The sequence below is a fragment of the Aethalodelphis obliquidens genome, unplaced genomic scaffold, assembly GCF_003676395.1.
Source record: "Aethalodelphis obliquidens isolate GAN/ISIS:26980383/991018 unplaced genomic scaffold, ASM367639v1 scaffold5, whole genome shotgun sequence".
In the NCBI taxonomy this organism is placed as follows: Eukaryota; Metazoa; Chordata; class Mammalia; order Artiodactyla; family Delphinidae; genus Aethalodelphis; species Aethalodelphis obliquidens.
In genome coordinates, this window is record NW_020837949.1 from 31,558,457 (window position 1) to 31,579,568 (window position 21,112).

Genomic DNA, 21,112 nt, shown 5'->3' on the forward strand with positions numbered 1-21,112 from the left:
ACATGTTCTTTTTTTTTAATCGAAGTATAGTTGATTTACAGTGTTATGTTAATTTCTGCTATACAGCAAAGTGATTCAGTTATACATACATATGTATGTACATACATACATACATATATATACACATTCTTTTGTTATATTCTTTTCCATTATGTTTTTTCATAAGATACTGAATATAGTTCTCTGAGCTATACATATACAGTAGGACCTTGTTGTTTATTCATCCTATATATAATAGCTCACATCTGCTAATCCCAAAATCCCACTCCATCCCTCCCCCAACCCCCTTGCGCTTGGCAACCTCAAGTGTGTTCTCTGTGTCCGTGAGTCTGTTTCTGTTTCGTAGATAGGTTCATTTGTGTCATATTTTAGATTCCACGTATAAGTGATATCATATTGTCTTTCTCTTTCTGACTTACTTCACTTAATATGATGATCTCTAGTTGCATCCATATTGCTGCAAATGGCATTATTTCATTCTTTTTTATGGCTGAGTAGCATTCCATTGTATATATGTACCACATCTTTATCCATTCATCTGTCGGTGGACATTTAGGTTGTTTCCATGTCTTGGCTGTTGTGAATAGTGCTGCTGTGAACATGGGGGTGTATGTCATTGATAAGTTCTTGTTTAATCCTCACAAGAACTTTGTGGGATAGATGTTGGGATTTCTTTTATGTAGATGAGAAAACAGACTCAGATCTAAGTTACAGAATGCTTCTCCAAGTATCGTCTTTGGACCAGAACCACCAACAGCAGCGGGAGCACACAGAAAGGCAAATTCACAGCCCCACCTCAGAATCAAACTTCAAGGAGGGAGCCCAGCAATCTATGTTAACAGATTGTTAATCTCCAGGTGATTCTTATGCCTGAATTTGAAAAGAACTGGGTTATAAGACTTACGTGAAATAAGTATGAATGGGAGCAGAATTTAAGCCCTAGTATATTGGACTTTACTATTCACAGAACATCCATAAGTTAACCTTCCAGACAAGGGTCTCCCAGAACTATCCATCCTGTAGGCTTGCTATAGGTTTTTTTCTTTTTTTCCATCCTTAGCCCCTGCCTTTACAAATAACTGCTCTGTTGAATGTATGTACGAAAAGAAACAGTTTTAAGAGGAAGATCCTTTGAAAATCTTTCTTCAGAGAGCCAGCTAGCTCTGGTCTCTTTCCCTTTTATACCATCATCTTCTTCCAGAAGGTTCTTTGGAAACTGAGAAGTGACCAGTTGTGGCCATACCTGTTTGGAAGTCCCTGGAATCGTTTATAGGCTTTGCTATGTTTACTTCTGTGTCATCACAGTGATAGTACAGTGTCAGATACGTAGGTGCTAAACTAGTTCTCATTGGATCATTGATAGAATAGCACTGTTTTCACCTCTAGAATGTTGGCACTGTGCTGACAAAGTGTGCAGACCAATCCCAGCACTTGGTTGCAGTTTTGCCATTTCCTGGTTGTGTGACCTGCGTGCATTATCCGACTCCTGAGCTGTGGTTTCCTCATCCGAAAAATAGAGGGGATGATACCTATTTTATAGGTTAGATTTGGTTCTTTGAGAGTTCTTTGGAAACCACTGGGTGCTAGGCAGATGCGAAGGCATGTTCGGAAACGTCCTGAAGACTGGCTTCTGAGGTCGGGTGTCCTGAGACGTTTGGGGATGAACGTGTGCTCCCCTCCCTCTGATGGTGACTGGGTTTGTCAAATGAGTCTCCACGGAAGGGAGAAGTGGGCTGTGTGCTGTAGAGGAAGCTGGGGCTGTGGACTCACCCAGGCCCGGCTGTGAGCACGCTAACCCGTCATCTCTCAGCTTCATCTATAAGATGGCTATCAGGAGACCTGCTTGTAAAAGTTGTTGTGAGGAAAGAGGGCAGAGTTGGAGACAAGAGAGTTGGGAACCAGACTCGCCTGACCACAGGCCCAGATGACTGCATGTGGGTGGCAGGCCAGGCCTCTTACAAGCACACTACATGTGCGTGTGTGTGTTTGGTTGCGGGTAGCACAGAGCATGCGTCTTCTAAAGGGGCAGCTGCTACTTGGCTCGACGGATTATTACCCTGTGGGAATGTGAATCTGGGGTTACCCGGTCATCTGAGTTTTGAGGGGAAGCCAGCGATCTGGATCTTTGGGTGACATCTTTAGATTTTCTTAGCACTGACTGAATAAAACAAAACACTTTGTGGCCCAAGTAACACACATCTGTGGGCCAGATTTGGCTGTAGGCTGCTAGCTGGTGGCCTCTGCTGCAGTGTTCTATAAACATGACCTGTTATTATTGGAAGTCTTGGAATTTATAATAACCTCACAGGAGCCTTTATGTTGGGGCCCTTCGAGCAATACGTTCGTGCTCTCTTTGCTACCTTTGCAACTTCTCCCCAACACACACTGGGCCTGTTTTGATACAAACTCCAGGGACTTTAAATTTGTATTGCACAGTATAATTTAAAGAGATCCTGAAGCTGGGTGGGGAGGCAGGCTAGGAAAATAGATCTCCTCAGTGGAGAGATTTGGGATATTGGCACATTGGTTTTTACCTCTCCTCCTAGAAGGTCAGACCGTGGATTGCTGCCAGACGGGGCCCCTCGGGTTTGCTGAGCCACTGGGATAAAAATGGTCCATTGCATACCTTTAGGAAGTTTTTTCATTTTTTAAAATTTGTGTTACAGAAAAAAGACTTCGATGTGGACAACCTCAGTAAATCAGAGCTTCGGATGCTCCTCAGCGTGATGGAAGGGGAGCTGGAGGCCAGAGACCTCGTCATCGAGGCCCTGCGGGTAAGAACCTTCTAGGACCGAGTCCCATTTCTATATCTTTTTCTTTTCTCAAATGGCCAGTGGCAAAGCTGCTGCTTCTTAATTTTTGAGTCATATAGATTTAAAATGTTACATGAGGTTAAAATGTGCCCCTTACCCCAGATACCAACCCATAACCTTGATAAGCCCAAACACACACTGAGGTCAGATGGTCATCGAAAGGAGGGGGAATGATTCTAAACCGTTTAATTTGAGGAACTTGAGAATTAAGCTGTATTGCTTCTGAAATCCTTTTATGTTTCCCATATGTATTTGGTTAAAGACACAAGTTCTCAGAAAATTGGTAGCTTGGTATCCTAAACATATGTGAGGCCAGTGAGGAAAAACTAAGAGAATCATTTATAAAAGAAATTGCTGAAAATAGAGGTTTTTTTCCTTCATGTATAAATTATGATTTCTTATTTTCAGAGACTCTTGAGTTAAAAACTAAATGTTTATATGTACATAATGTATCTTCGAATAGTTTTATTACTTTTTTCATCTGATCTTACAGTAATTTTTAACTTTCCATAATTTGCAAAGAATTATCTTCCAGTATATTAGAATACCTCAGTAAAGTTTTGTTTCCTTAAAAATTATGTTAGAAAATTCTACATCAAGAAAGTTTAGGGCTTCCCTGGTGGCGCAGTGGTTGAGAGTCCGCCTGCCGATGCAGGGGACACGGGTTCGTGCCCCGGTCCGGGAAGATCCCACATGCCGCGGAGCGGCTGGGCCGGTGAGCCATGGTCGCTGGGCCTGCGCGTCTGGAGCCTGTGCTCCGCAACAGGAGAGGCCGCAACAGTGAGAGGCCTTCATACCGCAAAAAAAAAAAAGAAAGCTTAACTGGTCACTCCCAAGATTGCGCTTGTTTTGCTATGTGAGCCAAACTTAAGGTTTTATTTTCCTCTTTTATATTTAATACTTTGTATGTAATCAGGTGTTTCCTGACTCTTGGTCATTTGACCGAGAGGGATATATTTATTACACAGGAAGTATGGATTTATTTTTTTCACCAGGGAATATTTCCTCAAACTTTGTCTTAGGGAGTTTATTTTAACAAGTGAAACTCTGTGGAATGTATCAATAAAAACAAGGTTGCCCCTGTGGGTGCTAATATGGTGGGGAAAGAGAGAACGGTGGACGGTCAGACATAATGGAGATGGTGGACACGCTGAGAATCCAGTGGGGCAAGGGGCAACAGTTCCTGAAATAATGAGTTAAGTACATTTTCATAACCTGGAAATTGGTATAGTGGGGATAATAATTATTCTTCAATCTGATGACAGAGAATGATGGGCTCAGAAAAAGTGGAGTGTGATTATACCAGCTCCATGCCAGTGATGAATTGAGGGTGTTGCTTTTTGAACGATAAGAATTGCTAAGTAGACTTGTGCACAGTTTGATAGTGAGAGGTATTCTTCCTGTTTCACTTTTGGGACATTTGCACTGTTTGCCAGTGTATATTTTCTTGAATGAACTTTGGGGGAGACAGGCTAAGGCGGTGCAGCACTCAGATCTGTGACCCTCAGCCCAAGGAGAGAACAAGGCAGCAGTCATCTGTGAGGCCAGTAGTGTAGCTTCTTGAGAGCAAAGAGATGTGAGGGCTTCAGTTCTCCCTTAGGTATTTCTCTGTCCCTCTCTATTCACCTGTAAAAGGCATCAGCACGTGGCATTGCCCTCTGCTCACACAAATGTTGGAGCATTTAGCAGAGTCTGTGTTTTTATATATCACCTTAGCAACCACATGTATTTTTCATTTTTACTTAATTGCGATACTTTCAAACTTGAGCAGAGGTAAAGGCTTGCTAATGATCAGGGCTTGCCAAACTGAAAGTTTTTCGTAGAATCAAAGCATGTTGGAGCTGCAAGGAGCCTTAGGTGATATTCTAGTTCAGGATTTGCATATCTATCAGACCTAGTTTTTCATTTTCATAAAATACTTTGTATTACTCTTTTACTATGCTGAAATGAAATGTATGGAAAATTGCATATGTAAGTAGGCTATGTTAATAATAACGAATACATTGCCCTAATTGTGATAAAAAGTAACAGGAGAGTAATTTATAATAAAATATTAGGTGTTTCAACATATAACTGCTCAGGCATGACTAGTGGAAGACATGATAAAATAGATGGCTGTTCCCACCTATTCCCATAACATTGACATGAGTGCAGTCGTTGCAAAAGAATCCTGATCCACACATGCCATGTCATTGACTTGGGTACAGGGAGCAGATTTACTATTGGTGAGGTGATTTTTCTGAAATGGTGAATGACACTTGGTAAAGTTCCCAACAAAAGCAGACATTTACATGACAGTTGAATGGCTGAAAAATTTAGTGTTCATTAAAACTGAATTAAAACAACTTGTTTATGTGTGGAAAGAAGTTACTCTTTAGGCTCAGATAGTCATACTGAAGGTTCTAATGAAAGGAATGAGCAGAGGGACATTTGAAAATTCTGGGGACTTGGGACAGTTCCTGAATGTGTAGCAAACCCCTAGCCCTGCTCCCTAAGTGCCAGTCACTGTGAAAACTAATTGTTCTTGCTTATTTCCAAGACATCTAGGGTACTGCCCCTGTGGAGGACCACTGGCTGATACTAGTCTCTTTTATTTATAGACTGAAATCAAACAAACAATAAGGAAGTCCAAAGAGATTGAGACTTCTCAGGTTGAAAATGTGACATGCCAGAACTTGGCATGTTTGGAGATTCTTAAAGCCTTTCGTCCCTTTTTAACATTGAGAATTGTGATTGATTTGTTTAGATCATTGCATTTTTAGGAGTAGGTAATAATGTCATTTTCATATACCTGTTGTAGCTGTGGTAGACTCACTGTGGTGATTTACTGATTGACTATTCCCTTGGGGGCATTAGTTGGAACTGGTGAAACTAGTGAAATATTTACTTGGGTCCAGATGTGTCCTTTAGTTACCTTTTCCTTTAACAGTAGAATATAATTTAGTGACTGGCTAGTGCCCCAGAAAGAAATTGGGAAGGAGAGAGAATGTGAAACTTTTATTTTTATTTCATATTATAAGATAAACTTATTCCTAAATTAAAAGTCAAAATCTAAATTAGTAAACAGTATTCAGTTGGGAGAAATACATTTTGTTTCAAGAAAAAGTCAAAAGTACTTTCTCAGTATAGTAAAGATTTTTGAATTTAATATGTAAATTGTGATTTTTTTTTTGAGATACAAGATGCCTAATTTGTGCCCTGAATTTTATTAAAATTTAGAAATGATTTCTGTTGTGAGGCATTCAAATTCTTTAGAATTTTAGAAACTTTAAAAAGGTATTTCAGACCAAGCTGTTTTACTTTTTTAATCGTGTTATCCTGATGCTGTTGATTGTGAGGTTACCATGAAAAATTGCATAGATCATTGAATTAATGGCCATAGACTTGTCAGGACAATCCATAAGTATGATTTTGGGGGAAGGGTGTCAGGAAATTACAATATATATTTTGGTACTTTTACTGTTTTCAGATGTTTAAGGTAAAAATATTTCTCAGTAAGTTTATGACTCTATAACAGATATAATATTCTAGACATTAATTTTTATTGGGGGGAAATTGTATTTTAAAAAGAGCAATATTAATGGAAAATCTGAATTGCATAAAGCTGCTTAAATGTAATATGTTTTAATTTCATCGCATAAGAAATATTTTGTTTCTCGATGATTTCCCGCTCATTCACATAAAGTAGGAATAAATTGTTGAATGAATATATTCTATATCAAATAAAATCTAGAAAATACTTTGGAGTTTAATAAAGAATGTGTGCAACAAGAAGCAGCTATATTTTCTGAAAACCAAGATAGACACAGAGGCTTCTGAATCAAACTTAATTGAATGTTCAAGATATGAATATACAACTTAATCCAGAAATCATTATTTCAATGCTCAGTGTTTAGTTTGTGGAATCCTCTGGCCCTCACTCCCTTTTCCCTCTTGCTACTAGTATTTTTACCAGCATCTTACTCAAAGGGGAGACAAAGGCAGAAGATGAAAATGCTGTAATTATAAAATTTTAAGAGTTAAAATTGTTTCAGCCTCCATTTTTACAGAGTCTAGCCCGCTATCATTAGCATGAGTTTATGTAAATATTATATCATTGAAACAATGAATTCCTTGGGCAGGTAGCTCCAGATTTGCCTTCTTTTTCCATTTGGATTAGATAAATGAGAATTAACACTATTAACAGACAGGGCAGTTCTTCATCCTAACCAGTAGTCACTATAGAGTGACCGTATAATCCAGATTTTCAAGTCTTATTCGCACTGAAACTTTAGGAAGTTAGCCAGTTTAACATTTCCTCAGATAGACAGCATTTGTAGCCCTTGTATCATAGGGGATATCAGATTTTAGAACTGACTTGTGCAAGCAGCTGCAACAAAGAGACCCAAAGTATAATAGATTAAATAAGTAGCTCATTTCTCACATACCATTCTGGAGATGATTGATCTCTGCTGGAGGGGCAGCTCTGTGCCAAGTGGTCTTCAGCTACCCAGGTGGCTTATTGCTCTCCTTTAGGGAATTAGCGTCTTCTGTACGGTTGAAACCTGGTCAGTGCCACCTCCACATCCCAACCTACGGTGAAGGGTGGGGGCAAGGGAGGAAATGAAGAAGCAACTTCCTGTAAGCAGCGCACACACGTGCATTGGTGAGAACTTTTGTGGACGCACCTAGCTGCATAGGAAACAGGGAAATGTCACCCACTGACTGGCTACATGCTAGTGCTGTGGAGGAAGGGAGGAGCTTAGAGGACCCCTCACAACCTAATACAGCCCATTATCCTGGTGTAATGTTACCGTATACAGTGTCCTGGGATATGGCACAAGAAGATCCTTCTTTCTCCTTCCCTCAGTAGATATTTGTTAAGTGCCTACTTTGTACCAGGCACAGAAAGTTTGAACTGAAGGTCACTGGAGCTTTATTACAATGCCAAGATTGTTCCCATTTAGAAAATTCTTGTATCTTGACTTTATATATTTAAAATTAATTGTTCTGAGTAGTGTCATTTGGGCCTAAGTTATACTTTCTCAGGCGGTGACTCAGTATGTATTTTGCCTAGAATATCTTCCTTTTTGAAAACCTGACCTTTCCATTGGGTTCAAAACTAACTCAATTAAAAAAAATTTTTTAACGGTTTTGTTTTAAAGCAGGGTTTTTCCGCCTTCAGCGTGATTGACACTTGGGGCCAGGTGTTTGTTGCTGCTGTTGTTGCAGGGAGGGGGCTATCTTCTGCACTGCAGGACGCTTTGTAGCCTCCCTGGCCTCTGTGTGCTCGCTAGATGCCAGCAGCACCTCCCTAGTTGTGACAGCCAAAAAGGTCTCCAGATCACCCCCATTTGGGAAACACTGCTGTAAAGTAATACTGGTTAAGGAGATGCCACTTTCAAAACTATATTTGCTGAAATAAATATAAGAACTTTAATGATTCAAATATATTTTTGATACAGTGATTTTCCTGTGAAATATTTTTTCTCAAAGTTAAAAATTAATCTGAAAATGCCATTTTAATAAATTTTATGACTCTTTCAAAACACAGCACGTATTTAAAATTGCATTATAGCTTCTTAGGCAGAACTTAAATGTTTTATTTTTAAAATTCAAAAACCTTTATGGCTGTATGGCTCAGTGCTGGAAACTTTACATAGAACAAAGTCAATCTTTTTAAATAAAATGAAAGCATTAAATAGAATAATGTTTCCACTCATTTTGAAAGCAGCTGCAAGTATACTACAGAGTATTGTGAGGGTTTTCCTCATATGACTTGTCTGCTAAATAATGATAAAAGAATAACATTCTGGTTTCAGCTAAGTAAAACACGCAGCCTTTTGTATTTCAAAATTCTCCTATGATTGCAGGCAATTGACTGACCAAAACGTACCCTTTTTTGTGCTGTTTATTTTAATTAACGAATGAATTTGCTGAGCAGAGCTGAATTCGTGAAACATAAATTGTTTTCTTCCCCGTCTGCTGAGATAACGCCTTTGTTCTGCGTCTAGAAAAAGGAAGAGAGTTGACCAGACGTTGTGTTTTTTCTGCAAGCGAATGAGTTTTTCATAATATACAATAGCTGATGATTTTTAAATAGCATTGTATTTGGTCTAGTAGGGCAAACAGGAAATATCAATTTTGATTTTTTCGGAGAGACTTTATTTTCCCTGTTGAACATTTGCTATTAGTGAAGGAAAAAAATAGAAGAATATCAGCCTGCTTTCTTTTTAATATTAGGGGTAGGGGATGAAGAGGTACAAACTATTAGGTATAAAATAAGCTACAAGGATATATTGTACAACACAACAGGGGATATAGTCAATATTTTGTAATAACTATAAATGGAGTATAACCTTTAAAAACTGAATCACTGTATCGTACTTATAGAATATTGTACGGCAACGGCACTTCAATAAAAAAATATATAAATGGAATCATATGGTAAAAAAAAAGGTAATGATGCCATGAAAGCAAAGCGTTTATCACTACCATTTAATACGCAACTGACGTCACTCAAGTAACATTTTCTTCCTGATTATTAATAAATCAGTAGGATATCTGTGAGAACAAACTAAAGATGAAGGTTTCCCAGCTCAGTGATGTACCATTTGATCCACACTGGGTGCAGGATAGGTTCAGGGTTACAAGTGGTATGAAACCAGGAATGTACTTTTGTACACTTCGAAGATTATCATAATTTGTGGGACTGTCAGTTCAATTAACCGTTACTTTAGAATTAGTTCCCTGTGATCTGAAAATAAAGGGTGTTCCTTTGAGGCATTCTGATAATATTTCAGCCATCTCATCTTAACCCTCAGTGGCTAAGCTACAAGTCATGGGTTCTTGTGGGAATTTCCTTTGCCACATATATGACTAATTCTATCTTGATTATAAGAAGAAACAAGGGTCTAAAGCAGTACCCAAAGTTCTACCCTCCTTCTCTTTGGTTGTGGTTACTTTGGGAAGAAAAGAGGTTTCAGGTTCTGCTTTTCAGTTTTCTGAGTCAAAATATAAATAGTTGTTGAACAAATAAGAAAGGAAAGGCTATATCCCATATTTCAAATGTAGTTGGACAGGGTGGGGAAAGGTGAGGGGATCCAGCATCCATTTCTTCAGCAGATGTTTATTGTCTTCAGACATGTCCTGGGCTTCGAGGGTCGTGACCGAGGGGTATGCTTTCTTTCTCATGGATCTTAGAGTCTAGTGGGAGAGATTGACATTAAACCAATAAACACAATATCTAAGGACAAATTATGATTATGAAAGAAAAGGAAAGAATGTTACGAGATTCAGGGTAGCTTACATTGGGTCAGAAAAGACTTCCCTGTGGAAGTGACGCTCCCTGAGACTTGAAGGAGGGATATCCTGAGCCCAGTTGGAAGAAGGGTGTTCAGGCAAAGGGAGCGGCACATTCAAAGGCCCTTGGAGAGGAAGGAGCTTGATACTTGATAGGAACTTCAGGAAACCAGACAGCAAGCAAGAGTGGCACAAGATCAGATACAGATGGTGGCTGGGGCCAGACCATGCTGGAGGGCGAAGGCTGTGGAAAGGCTGGATTTCATCCTACATCAGGTGGTCAGCTGTTGATGTGTTTAAGCTGGAGAATCCCAGTGATTTGATGTGCTGTTAAAGTCATCTTTTAAGAAAATGCAAAATTATAGTGTATTCTATTTTTTGTATCAGAAGTTTAATTTATTAAGTGTAAATATTTTTAGCTTATCACCACTTCCAAAGGAAAAATTACAAAGAACACCCTAGCTGTTGGGCAGACAAAAGTTTGTAGGAGAGCCATAGTAAAGAGGTAGAATGTCACAGTGGTTGTCTTAGAAATGTGAATATCTCAGATGCTTCCAAATATTGCCCTTGAAGAGGGCATGGAAAATGTGCTTGCTCATCACTTTTGTCACTTAGCCATGAACAGTGTTTTTCTTCAGAGGGTTAAGATGAGCTGATTATGGTTTTTAGTTAAGGTCTTGTGCACCTAAGATAAGATGGATAAGGTAAATCCTCCACTTGAAATTTTTTGAAAGGCACAATTCTCTCTTCAGTTGTATTTTTTTTCCCCAATCCAGTTCTCCTCAGTTCAGCTAGATTTTTAAATTAAATGAAATTTTGGTTAAAAGACCTCTTCTTTCATAACTTAGGTCTTTAGAACTTTACAGTAATCTTATCTGTTATAAAATCAAATGCCTTTTCAGCTTTTCCACAGAGGGTTGGGAAAAGGAGCAGAGGATTGCTTCACATAGTGCTAAAGATGACCTGGCAAGAATGTAAGATACATTTCAGCGCGGTCGGAATTTGTTCTGCTCCAGGACATCTATGTTGGCCTATTTTAAGTGGACCATTACAGGGCTTATGCTCACATAATTACCCCTTACAAAAATAAAATGCTAAAGCCGACAAGCTCTCCAGCAGCCCCGACCCCTTCTCATGACATTCTTCCATGGGAAACAGACCGTGGACAGAGTCTTCTCTTGGTGTCAGGCACTGCACTAGGCACCTTACCTGTATTAAAGTGGAGTTGCCTCTCCTATGGGTATTAGGTTTTAATGGTTAAAATAATGCAGATAGTAAGCCCTTGGGAAGCTCTTAACTTACCAGTAAAGTACATGAGACATAGTTTTGTATATATAAGCCTGAGTAGTGATTTTTATGCACAACATAGGTTGATTCTCACCAAGTTAGAAGGAAAGGACCATCTGTGTGCTGGTGTCTGGGCATTGCAGCTCTTCTGCCTTTAAGGAAGACTTTAAATCCCCAGGTAAATGGGGTTGGGTGGGTGCTTTAGTAGCACATCTCTCTGGCCTTAATGCAAAGTCATAGGTTTGTCTGAATTCTAAGGATTAAACAAGGTCATACGCTACAGCACCTAGCAAAGGATCTGACACATAATAGGTGCTTGAAAAAAGTATTTGCATTTGAATCTCAGTCTGTGTTGGTAGAAAATATTTTCCCCTGCACTTTCTCCTCCTCACACTTGGAAAGTTATAGGACTAGACCTTGGTCACCTGCTTCCTGTCTAATAAAGTGGGCATTGCTTCTTATTTCTTAGGGTAGAACTCTCACTCCTCAAGTCAGAATTGGCCAGATGGAAACTAACGCTAATCTAGGCTACTAATTTATCCTTGCAGCCCCTAAGGCAGGCAGGAAAATAAGCAGTGGTAGGAAATCAGATGGATATTTTGAACCATCAGGCCACAGGCTGAAAAGAGGTAGAGTCAGCATCATTTCTGGGGGCTCCTGTGGTGGCTGTATGGGTCCTGAGTGAAGAGAAATGACTTGTCAGGTGTTGTCCAGACAACGTTTTCTAAAGTAAAATTATCCCCCGCCAAAAGAGGGCTTAGCAATTTTGGAAATTTCTCAAGTGTTTTGGGAATAGGATAATGCGTACTGTCAATTGTTTTTAAAAGTGACGTTTTAAGTGTATAGAAATGGTGGGATAACAGTTAGACCTATGAACCGTTATAAATACTTATCCTACAGCTTGTCAGTCTGTTTCCCACATCTTCATATTTAGGCAGCATACGCTTTTTTATGTTAAATCTTTGATTTTCGGTGGCATTGCTTTAAACTTGGCATGAGTCATTCTGTTTACAGCCACCTTTGTTCCTGGCCATCTGAAAGTGAAGAGGAAGGAGGTGGTTCAATCCTTTCAAACTATCATGTGATATCACTTATAGGTGGAATCTAAAAATGGATACAAATGAACTAACTTACAAAACAGAATCACAGATTTAGAAAACAAACTTATGGCTACCAAAGGGGAAAGGTGGGAGGGGGTGAGGCATAAACCAGGAGGTGGAAATTAGCAGGCATACCCTTCCATAGAGAAAATAGGTAATCGATAAGGAACTGTTGTATAGCACATAGAACTCGGCTCAACACACTGTAATCACCGGAAGAGAATATAAGACTGGTAAGAGTCTGAAAAAGAATATGTAGATGTCTCTCTCTGTAAGTGAATCGAGGAGATGTATACCAGAAAGAAACACAGCATTGTAAATCAGATATACTCCACTATAAAAATAAATTACAAAAAAAAAATCCTTTCAAACTAAAACAATTTCTCTTCTACAACCTCCTTCCTTCACCCCATGATTGTGGTCTAGGCAGTAGGCAAACTGAAATCAAGAAAAGGGTCAATTCCATTTGACTCATGCTTCCAAGGAATCCTGAGGTTTGCTGCAGTTTCCAGCAGGCAGAATTTGGAGCAGGACGTGGGGATGGAATGGGACTTAACGTTATTGAGTTTTTATTATGTGCTGGGCACTTCACATACATTATCTCCTGTCATCTGTATGAAATCGCTTGATCAGTTACAGTTGCCCACTTTAGGAATAGAGAAACAGCCTCTGAGAATCAATAAGCCATTTTCTCTCTGACTCCTAACCTTGGCTCTCACCATGCCTCTGCTTCAAAGGAAACATTGATGACACTAATCATTTTCCTAGAGCTGGAAGTTGTCATTCATGGAATCTTTATCTTACTTTAAATGCTGTGAATTCCCAGAACATTTCCCACACACCTGTAGTCAATTGTAAATATCAAAAGCTGCACAGAAATTGAAACTACACAGAAATTGTTGTTGGAACGTCTTCTGTTTAATCAAGTGCTGTTCCCTCCCAAGTGACTGCAGGTAATTATAAACAGAAGTAAATGCGGCAAGACTTCTAAGATCTTACTGAATGGCAATTATGAAAATATAGAAGAGCATCATTGATTTTTTTTGAAATGTTTGTTTACTCACAAAGAGAGATCCCTTGGGAGGATCTTCCCTCTAGAAGTGTCTGAATCTTGTGATCAACACTCTAGAAGATCCTAACCTATGATCCTGTCTGCTGGAGAGGAGAAAGGATGCAAAGATAATAACATTTTCCTGCTTTGTCATCTCTTGCTGTGTTACAAACCCCCCGGAGATGTAATGGTTTTAAAGAACAACAATCATTTATTTTGCTCACATGTCTGCAGTTGAGGCTGGGCTTTTTAGGGACCGCTCACCATCTGCACCTCACGTGGCAATGGGAGTAGGGTGGGGGGGTGGCTGGAGGATCTGCTTCAAGATGCCTCCCTCATGTGCTCGCTGCCTGCTGGGAGATCAGTGGAGACTATGGGCTGGGGGCTTGCGTTCCTCTCCATGGGCTGCTTGGGCTTTCTCGTCTCAGGGTGGCTAGGATTAATCAGTGAACATCCTAGGAGACAGGAAACAATCTTGTAGTGCCTTAAAGTTTGGGTCACAAGGTCACTTTCCATTATATTCTGTCAAGCAGTCACAGGAATCAGATTCAAGGGGAAGAGACATAGACCTGACCACCTGGGAGGAGTGTCAAAGAATTTGGGGATGATGTTTCAAAAACTCCAGAAAAGTGATACTTACTGAGCCCTATCTGCCAGAAGTACTCTTTAGGACTTTATGTAGATTATCTCATTTAATCCTCAGCTGTCTCCCTTGAAGGAGATGTATTGTCATCTCACTTTAAGGCTTGTGGTTAAGAAATGTGTTCTGTGTCACACAGCTGATGAGTGTGGAGCCAAAACTTGGACCCAGGCCTTTCTGACTGTAAGTGCATCTTCCTAACCACTCTCCTGTAAAATGTAGTGGAAGAGAGTTGTGCAATGGCTACTAATTATAATGCAAGGCCGGCATGTATATTGTCCTAAAGCATAAATGAAAGAGGGTTTTTTTTTTTTTTTTTTTTTTTTTTTGTGGAACGCGGGCCTCTCACTGTTGTGGCCTCTCCCGTTGCGGAGCACAGGCTCTGGACGCGCAGGCTCAGCAGCCATGGCTCACGGGCCCAGCCACTCCGCGGCATGTGGGATCTTCCAGGACCGGGGCACGAACCCACGTCCCCTGCATCAGCAGGCGGACCCCCAACCACTGTGCCACCAGGGAAGCCCTGAAAGAGTTTTAATGAAGATGGATGGCTTCTGGGAAGAGGTGGCATTCCACGAGTCCTTTGAAGAATGGTTAATTTCTAGAGCAATTAATAATTAGAGCAATGAGAAGTGGGTATGAGTCAGAAAGACAGCATGAGCACAGGATGTTTGTGTGCTCTGGGCAGAGTGAGGATGTAAAGGGGCCTGGAGAACAGGCTATGGACTGAGGTAGTAGGAGCTGGGACAGGCTCTGTCAAGGAGGGTTTGAAGGCCAAGCTGAAACATCTGTGTGACTAATAGGATAGACAGGGCAGAGTCCCTAAAGATTTTTAAGCAGGGAAATGGACTGACCCTGAGGCATTGGTTTTCTTTTTTTTAAAATACATTTATTTATTTATTTTTGGCTGCGTTGGGTCTTTGTTGCTGCGCACAGGCTTTCTCTAGTTGTGGCGAGCGGGGGCTACTCTTCGTTGTGGTGTGCGGGCTTCTCATTGCGGTGGCTTCTCTTGTTGTGGAGCACGGGCTCTAGCCACGCAGGCTTCAGTAGTTGTGGCACGTGGGCTCAGTAGTTGTGGCTCACGGGCTCTAGAGCACTGGCTCAGCAGTTGTGGCACACGGGCTTAGTTGCTCCGCGGCATGTGGGATCTTCCCAGACCAGGGCTCGAACCCATGTCCCCTGCATTGGCAGGTGGATTCTTAACCACTGCACCACCAGGGAAGCCCCCAAGGCATTGGTTTTCAAAGTGTGGTTTCCAGGCCAGCAGCATCTGCATCACCTAGGAACTTGTTAGAAAAGTTATGGTGTTAATTGAAAAAGTCAGACAGAGAAAGACAAATACCAAATGATTTCACTCATATGTGGAATCTAAAACAAATGAGCAAACAAAAGAAAAACCTCATAGATACAGAGACCAGGTTGGTGGTTACCAGAGGGGAAGAGGAAGGGCATTGGTGGGTGGGCAAAATGGGTGAAGGGGGTCAACTGTATGTTGGTGGGTAACAACTAGATCTGTGGTGGTGATCACACTGTAATGTAGACAGATGTTGAATTATATGCTGTACACCTGAAGCTTATATAAAAAAGATGCAAGTGTTTAGCCCTGCACTGTAGACCAACTGGCTCAGAAACTTTGGGGGTGGAACAAGGTATATTCTCTGGTCTCACAAGCCCTTCAGGTGATTGATTAGTGCTCAAGTTTTAGAACCACTGGTCTAAGGGGTGGGTGGGCACTCACTGTAAAGCAGGTATGTTTTATGTAACATAAAATCAGGGTGCACTGAAATCCCTGGTGCTGAGTAAAATCCCTGAAAGCTGGAAAGGCTTTCTGCCCAGTAAGCAGAATGGCCAGCAAATTGGTGGCTGCTGCTGATTCTAGTTGTAAAGAGATTTTGATGAGAAAAGGACAGCCAGTGGCTGGTCTCAGGACAGCTTCTCCAAAAGCCGCCATCAGGTGACTCAGCCCAGACATGTTCTCAAAGAAGCTGTGGGAATCATGCTAAAGGAGCTTTTGTGAATTGTTGGACTAAAGTAAAACACATTATCGAGACATTAAGAACTGTGTGTAAAAAATGGATATTCTGTTACAGTCAATGTGATAGTTTTATTTACTGCTTATACCCCTGATGGTTCCACAGATGATGTGATGTAGCTTACAAGAATAAAAACAGCAAGATGGAAAAATAGAAGTATGTAAAAATCGAGATTAGGGGTTAAAACAGGGGCACACAAGCCTTGTAGTTATAAGACCCTTTCCTCTAATGAAATCTTTCTTGGGGGCCCAGTACATAAAACAGAAGCTGAGCCACTGAGTTGAAGCAGAAGTTGGGGTTCTGTGCTTCCTGATGGGAAAAATAAAACAGTAATGGGCAAGTTACATGATTTGTGTTGTTCATAAGGAAAACTGCCATGGCAGTTACTTCCACAGGGAAGGCAGACTCTGGGTTACTGAGGTCGAACATTTCTGTAGTGCCTCTTCAGATGGGAGGTGTTTTCAACGGTGTCCACATAAAGTGTGATAGCTGGGTGTAAATGACTGCTTTTGCCTACCATCCAGAGACATAAGTGAGAGGCAGGATGCTTAGGTGAGGTAGCCAGGGTGGAAGCGAAGGGCGTTGGGTGGTGGCAGTGGGGCAGGGCAGCAGGGGGTTAATGCACAGCTTCCCCGGGGGTTTGCTGTGAAGGAGGCAGTCAGTAGACACTCTAAATAAGCAGATGGGCTGTGTCACCTTCAAACCATTTGCCAGTGTGATCTCATATCATTTGCTGCTGTTCCTTGTTTAATCAGTTCATGTACACGTTTTTCAGACTGAACAAGTCATTTATATTCAAATGTGGTTAGGCAAAGCAGTAGCTCTAAAAATTTGAGGGGCTTCCCTGGTGGCGCAGTGGTTGAGAGTCCGCCTGCTGATGCAGGGGACACGGGTTCGTGCCCCGGTCCGGGAAGATCCCACATGCCACGGAGCGGCTGGGGCCGTGCGCCATGGCCGCTGGGCCTGCGCGTCCGGAGCCTGTGCTCCGCAACGGGAGAGGCCACAACAGTGAGAGGCCCGCGTACCGCAAAAAAAAAAAAAAAAAAAAAATTGAACATGGGACAAAAAAGTGTGAAAACGGTTTATATCGGTGCTTCCAAAAGAAAAGGAGAATTGATGTTAAATAATTATGGCTTATAACATTTTCTAAGAATGTCTGATTACTGCCTGTAACAAACATTTTTGTGTCACAAATTTATGAATGTCCTTTGTAGTTTACTGTTAGTTGACATTAAGCACTGGATGTACCACACTATAGCACTGTAATAATTTCACTAAATATTTCCTCTAATCAACTGACTTCAGTTTGGAAGTTCATCAGTTTGAAAGCTTATCAGTTTTCCACATGCTTGGTTTTGGACTTTCCAGTTCCCTTTATTGTACTTTTCATGCTTTGAAGACCAGTTTGTGCCACGTTTTTTCCGGCACACCTCAAATGGTTTAAAATGTTACAAGCACTTTGGTAACCCTGCAGTCTAGAATTTCGTTACTCATTTCTTTTCTTCCTGCCAGTGGATTGTGTATGGATTTTTACAGGGCCTTGTTGCTACTCTCTGCTGTGTCTCCAAATGGATAGTATGTTTTCAAATTGAACTAACCAAGTGTAACTGTTGGTAAATATTCACTATCATTTTTGCTTCCTAGCAAGTTAGGCTACCTTACCTGAACTAAACTAACTACTGTACCCTGACTAAAAATGAGAGTATTTTTAGTGAGACAAAGAAGCTAGCTTTTAAGTCTTGACATTTTTAACAAAGGAGTGAAGATTCCCCGATAGGAATAATAATGGAGCAGCTTTTAAACATTTTTATTAGTAAAAATAATTATTAGAATTGGAAGTTTATACCAGCTTTGTAAGATGTAACAATTTACAGGCTATTCAAATGTCTCTTCATTAATCATTGTCCTAACTGTATAGATAACATTGTATGATATTTTAAAGTCACAGTTTTTGTTTTGTTTTTGTTTTGTATATGATCTATAGGACCCATATGGGATTAGTCTTTCTCTATGACAGTTTTCCTCACTAATAAGTGAGTTTTAATTCTTCATATACTAGAAAGTTACACTACTTTTTCTTAATAGAAGCATATATCATTTGATAAATTCTGACTTCAAAATTCATCCATAATCTTATCCCCATAACATAGCTGTAGCTAGGTTATTCAACACAGTTTTATATTCTCCATTTTTATCAAACATTTTCAATACTTTTAGTGTTCCTAGTGCTCATCATTTATAGCCTTTTAAACTATACTGTATTTCATAGGCTTGAAGAAGTAAAACCTAATTATTCCTCTGTATTCTCTCATCTGCAATTTTTCTTTTAGTGGTAGGCAGGGATGACTTTCAAAATGTTTAATAACACTACACAGGCACCAGTGAATCAAGAATGCTTAACTGGGCTTCCCTGGTGGCGCGGTGATTGAGAGTCCGCCTGCCGATGCAGCGGACATGGGTTCATTCCGTGGTCCGGGAAGATGCAGCATGCCGCGGAGCGGCTGGGCCCGTGAGCCATGGCCGCTGAGCCTGCGTGTCTGGAGCCTGTACTCTGCAACGGGAGAGGCCACAACAGTGAGAGGCCCGCGTACCGGAAAAAAAAAAAAAAAAAGGAATGCCTAACTAATGAGGACACATGACATCCGTTACACCATCTTATGCATACTGGCTGAACAAGAGCCTTCGTGATGGGTGTCTTTTGGAAACATTTTAGCTTGGAAAGGCTTCCACGGAGATGTGTAGTCCAATCAAACGCATTTCCTGTAAAAATCTGTCATAGTAATGCGTCTTGGTAACACCTGTTAATGATTTTAGGATGACCCTATTCATATAAACTAAAACCTGTAATTTAATTGGGTGCACTTTTTTTTTTTTTTTTTTTTGCGGTACGCGGGCCTCTCACTGTTGTGCCCTCTCCCGTTGCGGAGCAAGGCTCCGGACGCGCGGGCTCAGCGGCCATGGCTCACGGGCCCAGCCGCTCCGCGACATGTGGGATCTTCCGGGACCGGGGCACAAACCCATGTCCCCTGCATCGGCAGGCGGACTCTCAACCCCTGCGCCACCAGGGAAGCCCCCTGGTGCACTTTTAAATGACGTAATTTACAAAGAATTTTAAGTTATGCTGTTTAACATGTATATTTTCCGAATTATTAAAGCAATACATGTTCTTTGTAGAATACCTTTAAAAGGCACAAAAAAGGAAACTTTATCATTCAGAAGTAACCATTTTTCTCTGCATTAATGAGCCTACATAGTATATATCTCTCAAAATGGGATCATGCTCTACATAATAATTTGTTTAACCTGTTTGTTTTCTCAGTATACTGTGAACATGTCACTAGATATTTATCAACATTGTGATTTTTAACCACGGTATATTTGATGAAACCTCAATTGCCGGAAATCTCCATACCCATTTTAGATTACGTGAGGTATCACCACAATTCCTCCTCTGCAGATCCCCCCAGTTTCCTCCTCTCAGTTTGCCCCATTCACTTGGCAAAAAAACCCCAATGCTTGCTAAGTTCAACTCTCTGCCTACCTCATGTTCACACCCATAGGGTAGTAGAGGCTGGAGAAAGACCATCCCACCTTGCTGACTGGACTCGCTTTAAATTCATGACCATATGTGCCTCTCGTTGGCCCTTGGTTCTGGTTGGCAGTGATAGCACATTTCTTAGTACTTTACTCGCCTGTTCCCCTAGATTCTTTTACACTTTCTTCTCCTTCTGAGACCTTTCTTTAGCACCTCCTCCCTTTGCTTCATTCTCAGCTGCTTTCAATTTCACTGAGAGCATAGAAGCAATCAGAAGGAACTTTCATCCTCTTTCACCATCACATCAACCAACTCGCAGGCATCTGTACCCACATACTCATTTTTCCTCCTCTCACTGTGGAAAGATTACCCATGTTCCTGGCTCAGGCTCAGCTGGCCTATGTGCACCCAGTTCCATGCCTTCTCAAATATTCTGGGACACCTCTTCAGCAGTTATCCCCATCCTTCTGTGTCATCAAATCTTTCCTCAGATTGGCCCTGCCTCCCGCTGTTGCTTCATTTCTTTTTGCCATGTTACAGCAAAACTCCTTGACATAGTTGCCTACCAGCTGATGACATTACTTTTCTTCCACTCTCCCTTGGACCTAACTCTCATCAGGCTTTTCCTAGCGCTATCCCTTCCAAAAGTCAACCCCATTTTGTAGTTGCCAGGAAACAAAAAAAAGAAATCAAAACAAACCAAAAAATAACTTTTGGAGTAAGACTTGGTTCCTCTTTTTCTTTCACACTTTCCGTATCCAGTCTTTGTAAATCTTGTTGGCTCTAACTATACGTACAACCTAACTGTTTCTCCCATCTCCACCGACACTTCTCTGTATTAGTTTCCAGCCAGAGTGCTCCTATTAAAACAGGAGTCAGATCATGTCATCCTTCAGCTCACATCCGTTTAGTGGCTACCTTCCGTCTGAGTCAAAGGCCAAGGCCTTTCAGTGCCCTCAGGACTGCGTGATGCGCAGACCCCCGCCCCAATCTCATAGTCCCTTTTCCCTCCTCCTCTGCAGCTCTGCCGGCCCCCTTGCCTGTTCCGCCTTGGAGCTTCTGCGTTTGTTTTCTCTGCCTAGAAAGCTCTTCTGAATGGACCTGTGGCCTTCTTCCCTTGCCTTTGAAGGTCTTTGCTGAAATGTCATCCAACCTGTTTATATTGCCACCCTGTCCACATCGCATGTGGTCCCCTTCCTTCTTTCTTCCTTTATTTAGGTCCATTACACATATTACCATTTGAGATGCTACATATTTTTACATGTTTAACATACTTACTTGTTTGTTTTCATTTTCCCACTAGAACACAAGCTCCTTGAGGGCAGGGTTTTGTTTTGTTTCACTGTTTTATGGTGCCTGGCTCGATAAATATTTG

The 21,112-nt window shown here is 41.0% G+C and overlaps 1 protein-coding gene across 1 annotated transcript in view; it reads left to right on the forward strand.

The window, feature by feature from the left end:
- The first annotated feature begins 1,591 nt into the window (after positions 1 to 1,591).
- Positions 1,592 to 21,112, forward strand: part of LOC113618565 (cortactin-binding protein 2-like) — a 61,947-nt gene continuing 42,426 nt past the window's right edge. Inside the window, exons 1-2 of the mRNA XM_027102778.1 lie at positions 1,592 to 1,696; positions 2,667 to 2,774. Of these exons, the coding sequence (XP_026958579.1) occupies positions 1,592 to 1,696; positions 2,667 to 2,774 (213 nt within the window). The remainder of the gene's footprint in view (positions 1,697 to 2,666; positions 2,775 to 21,112) is intronic.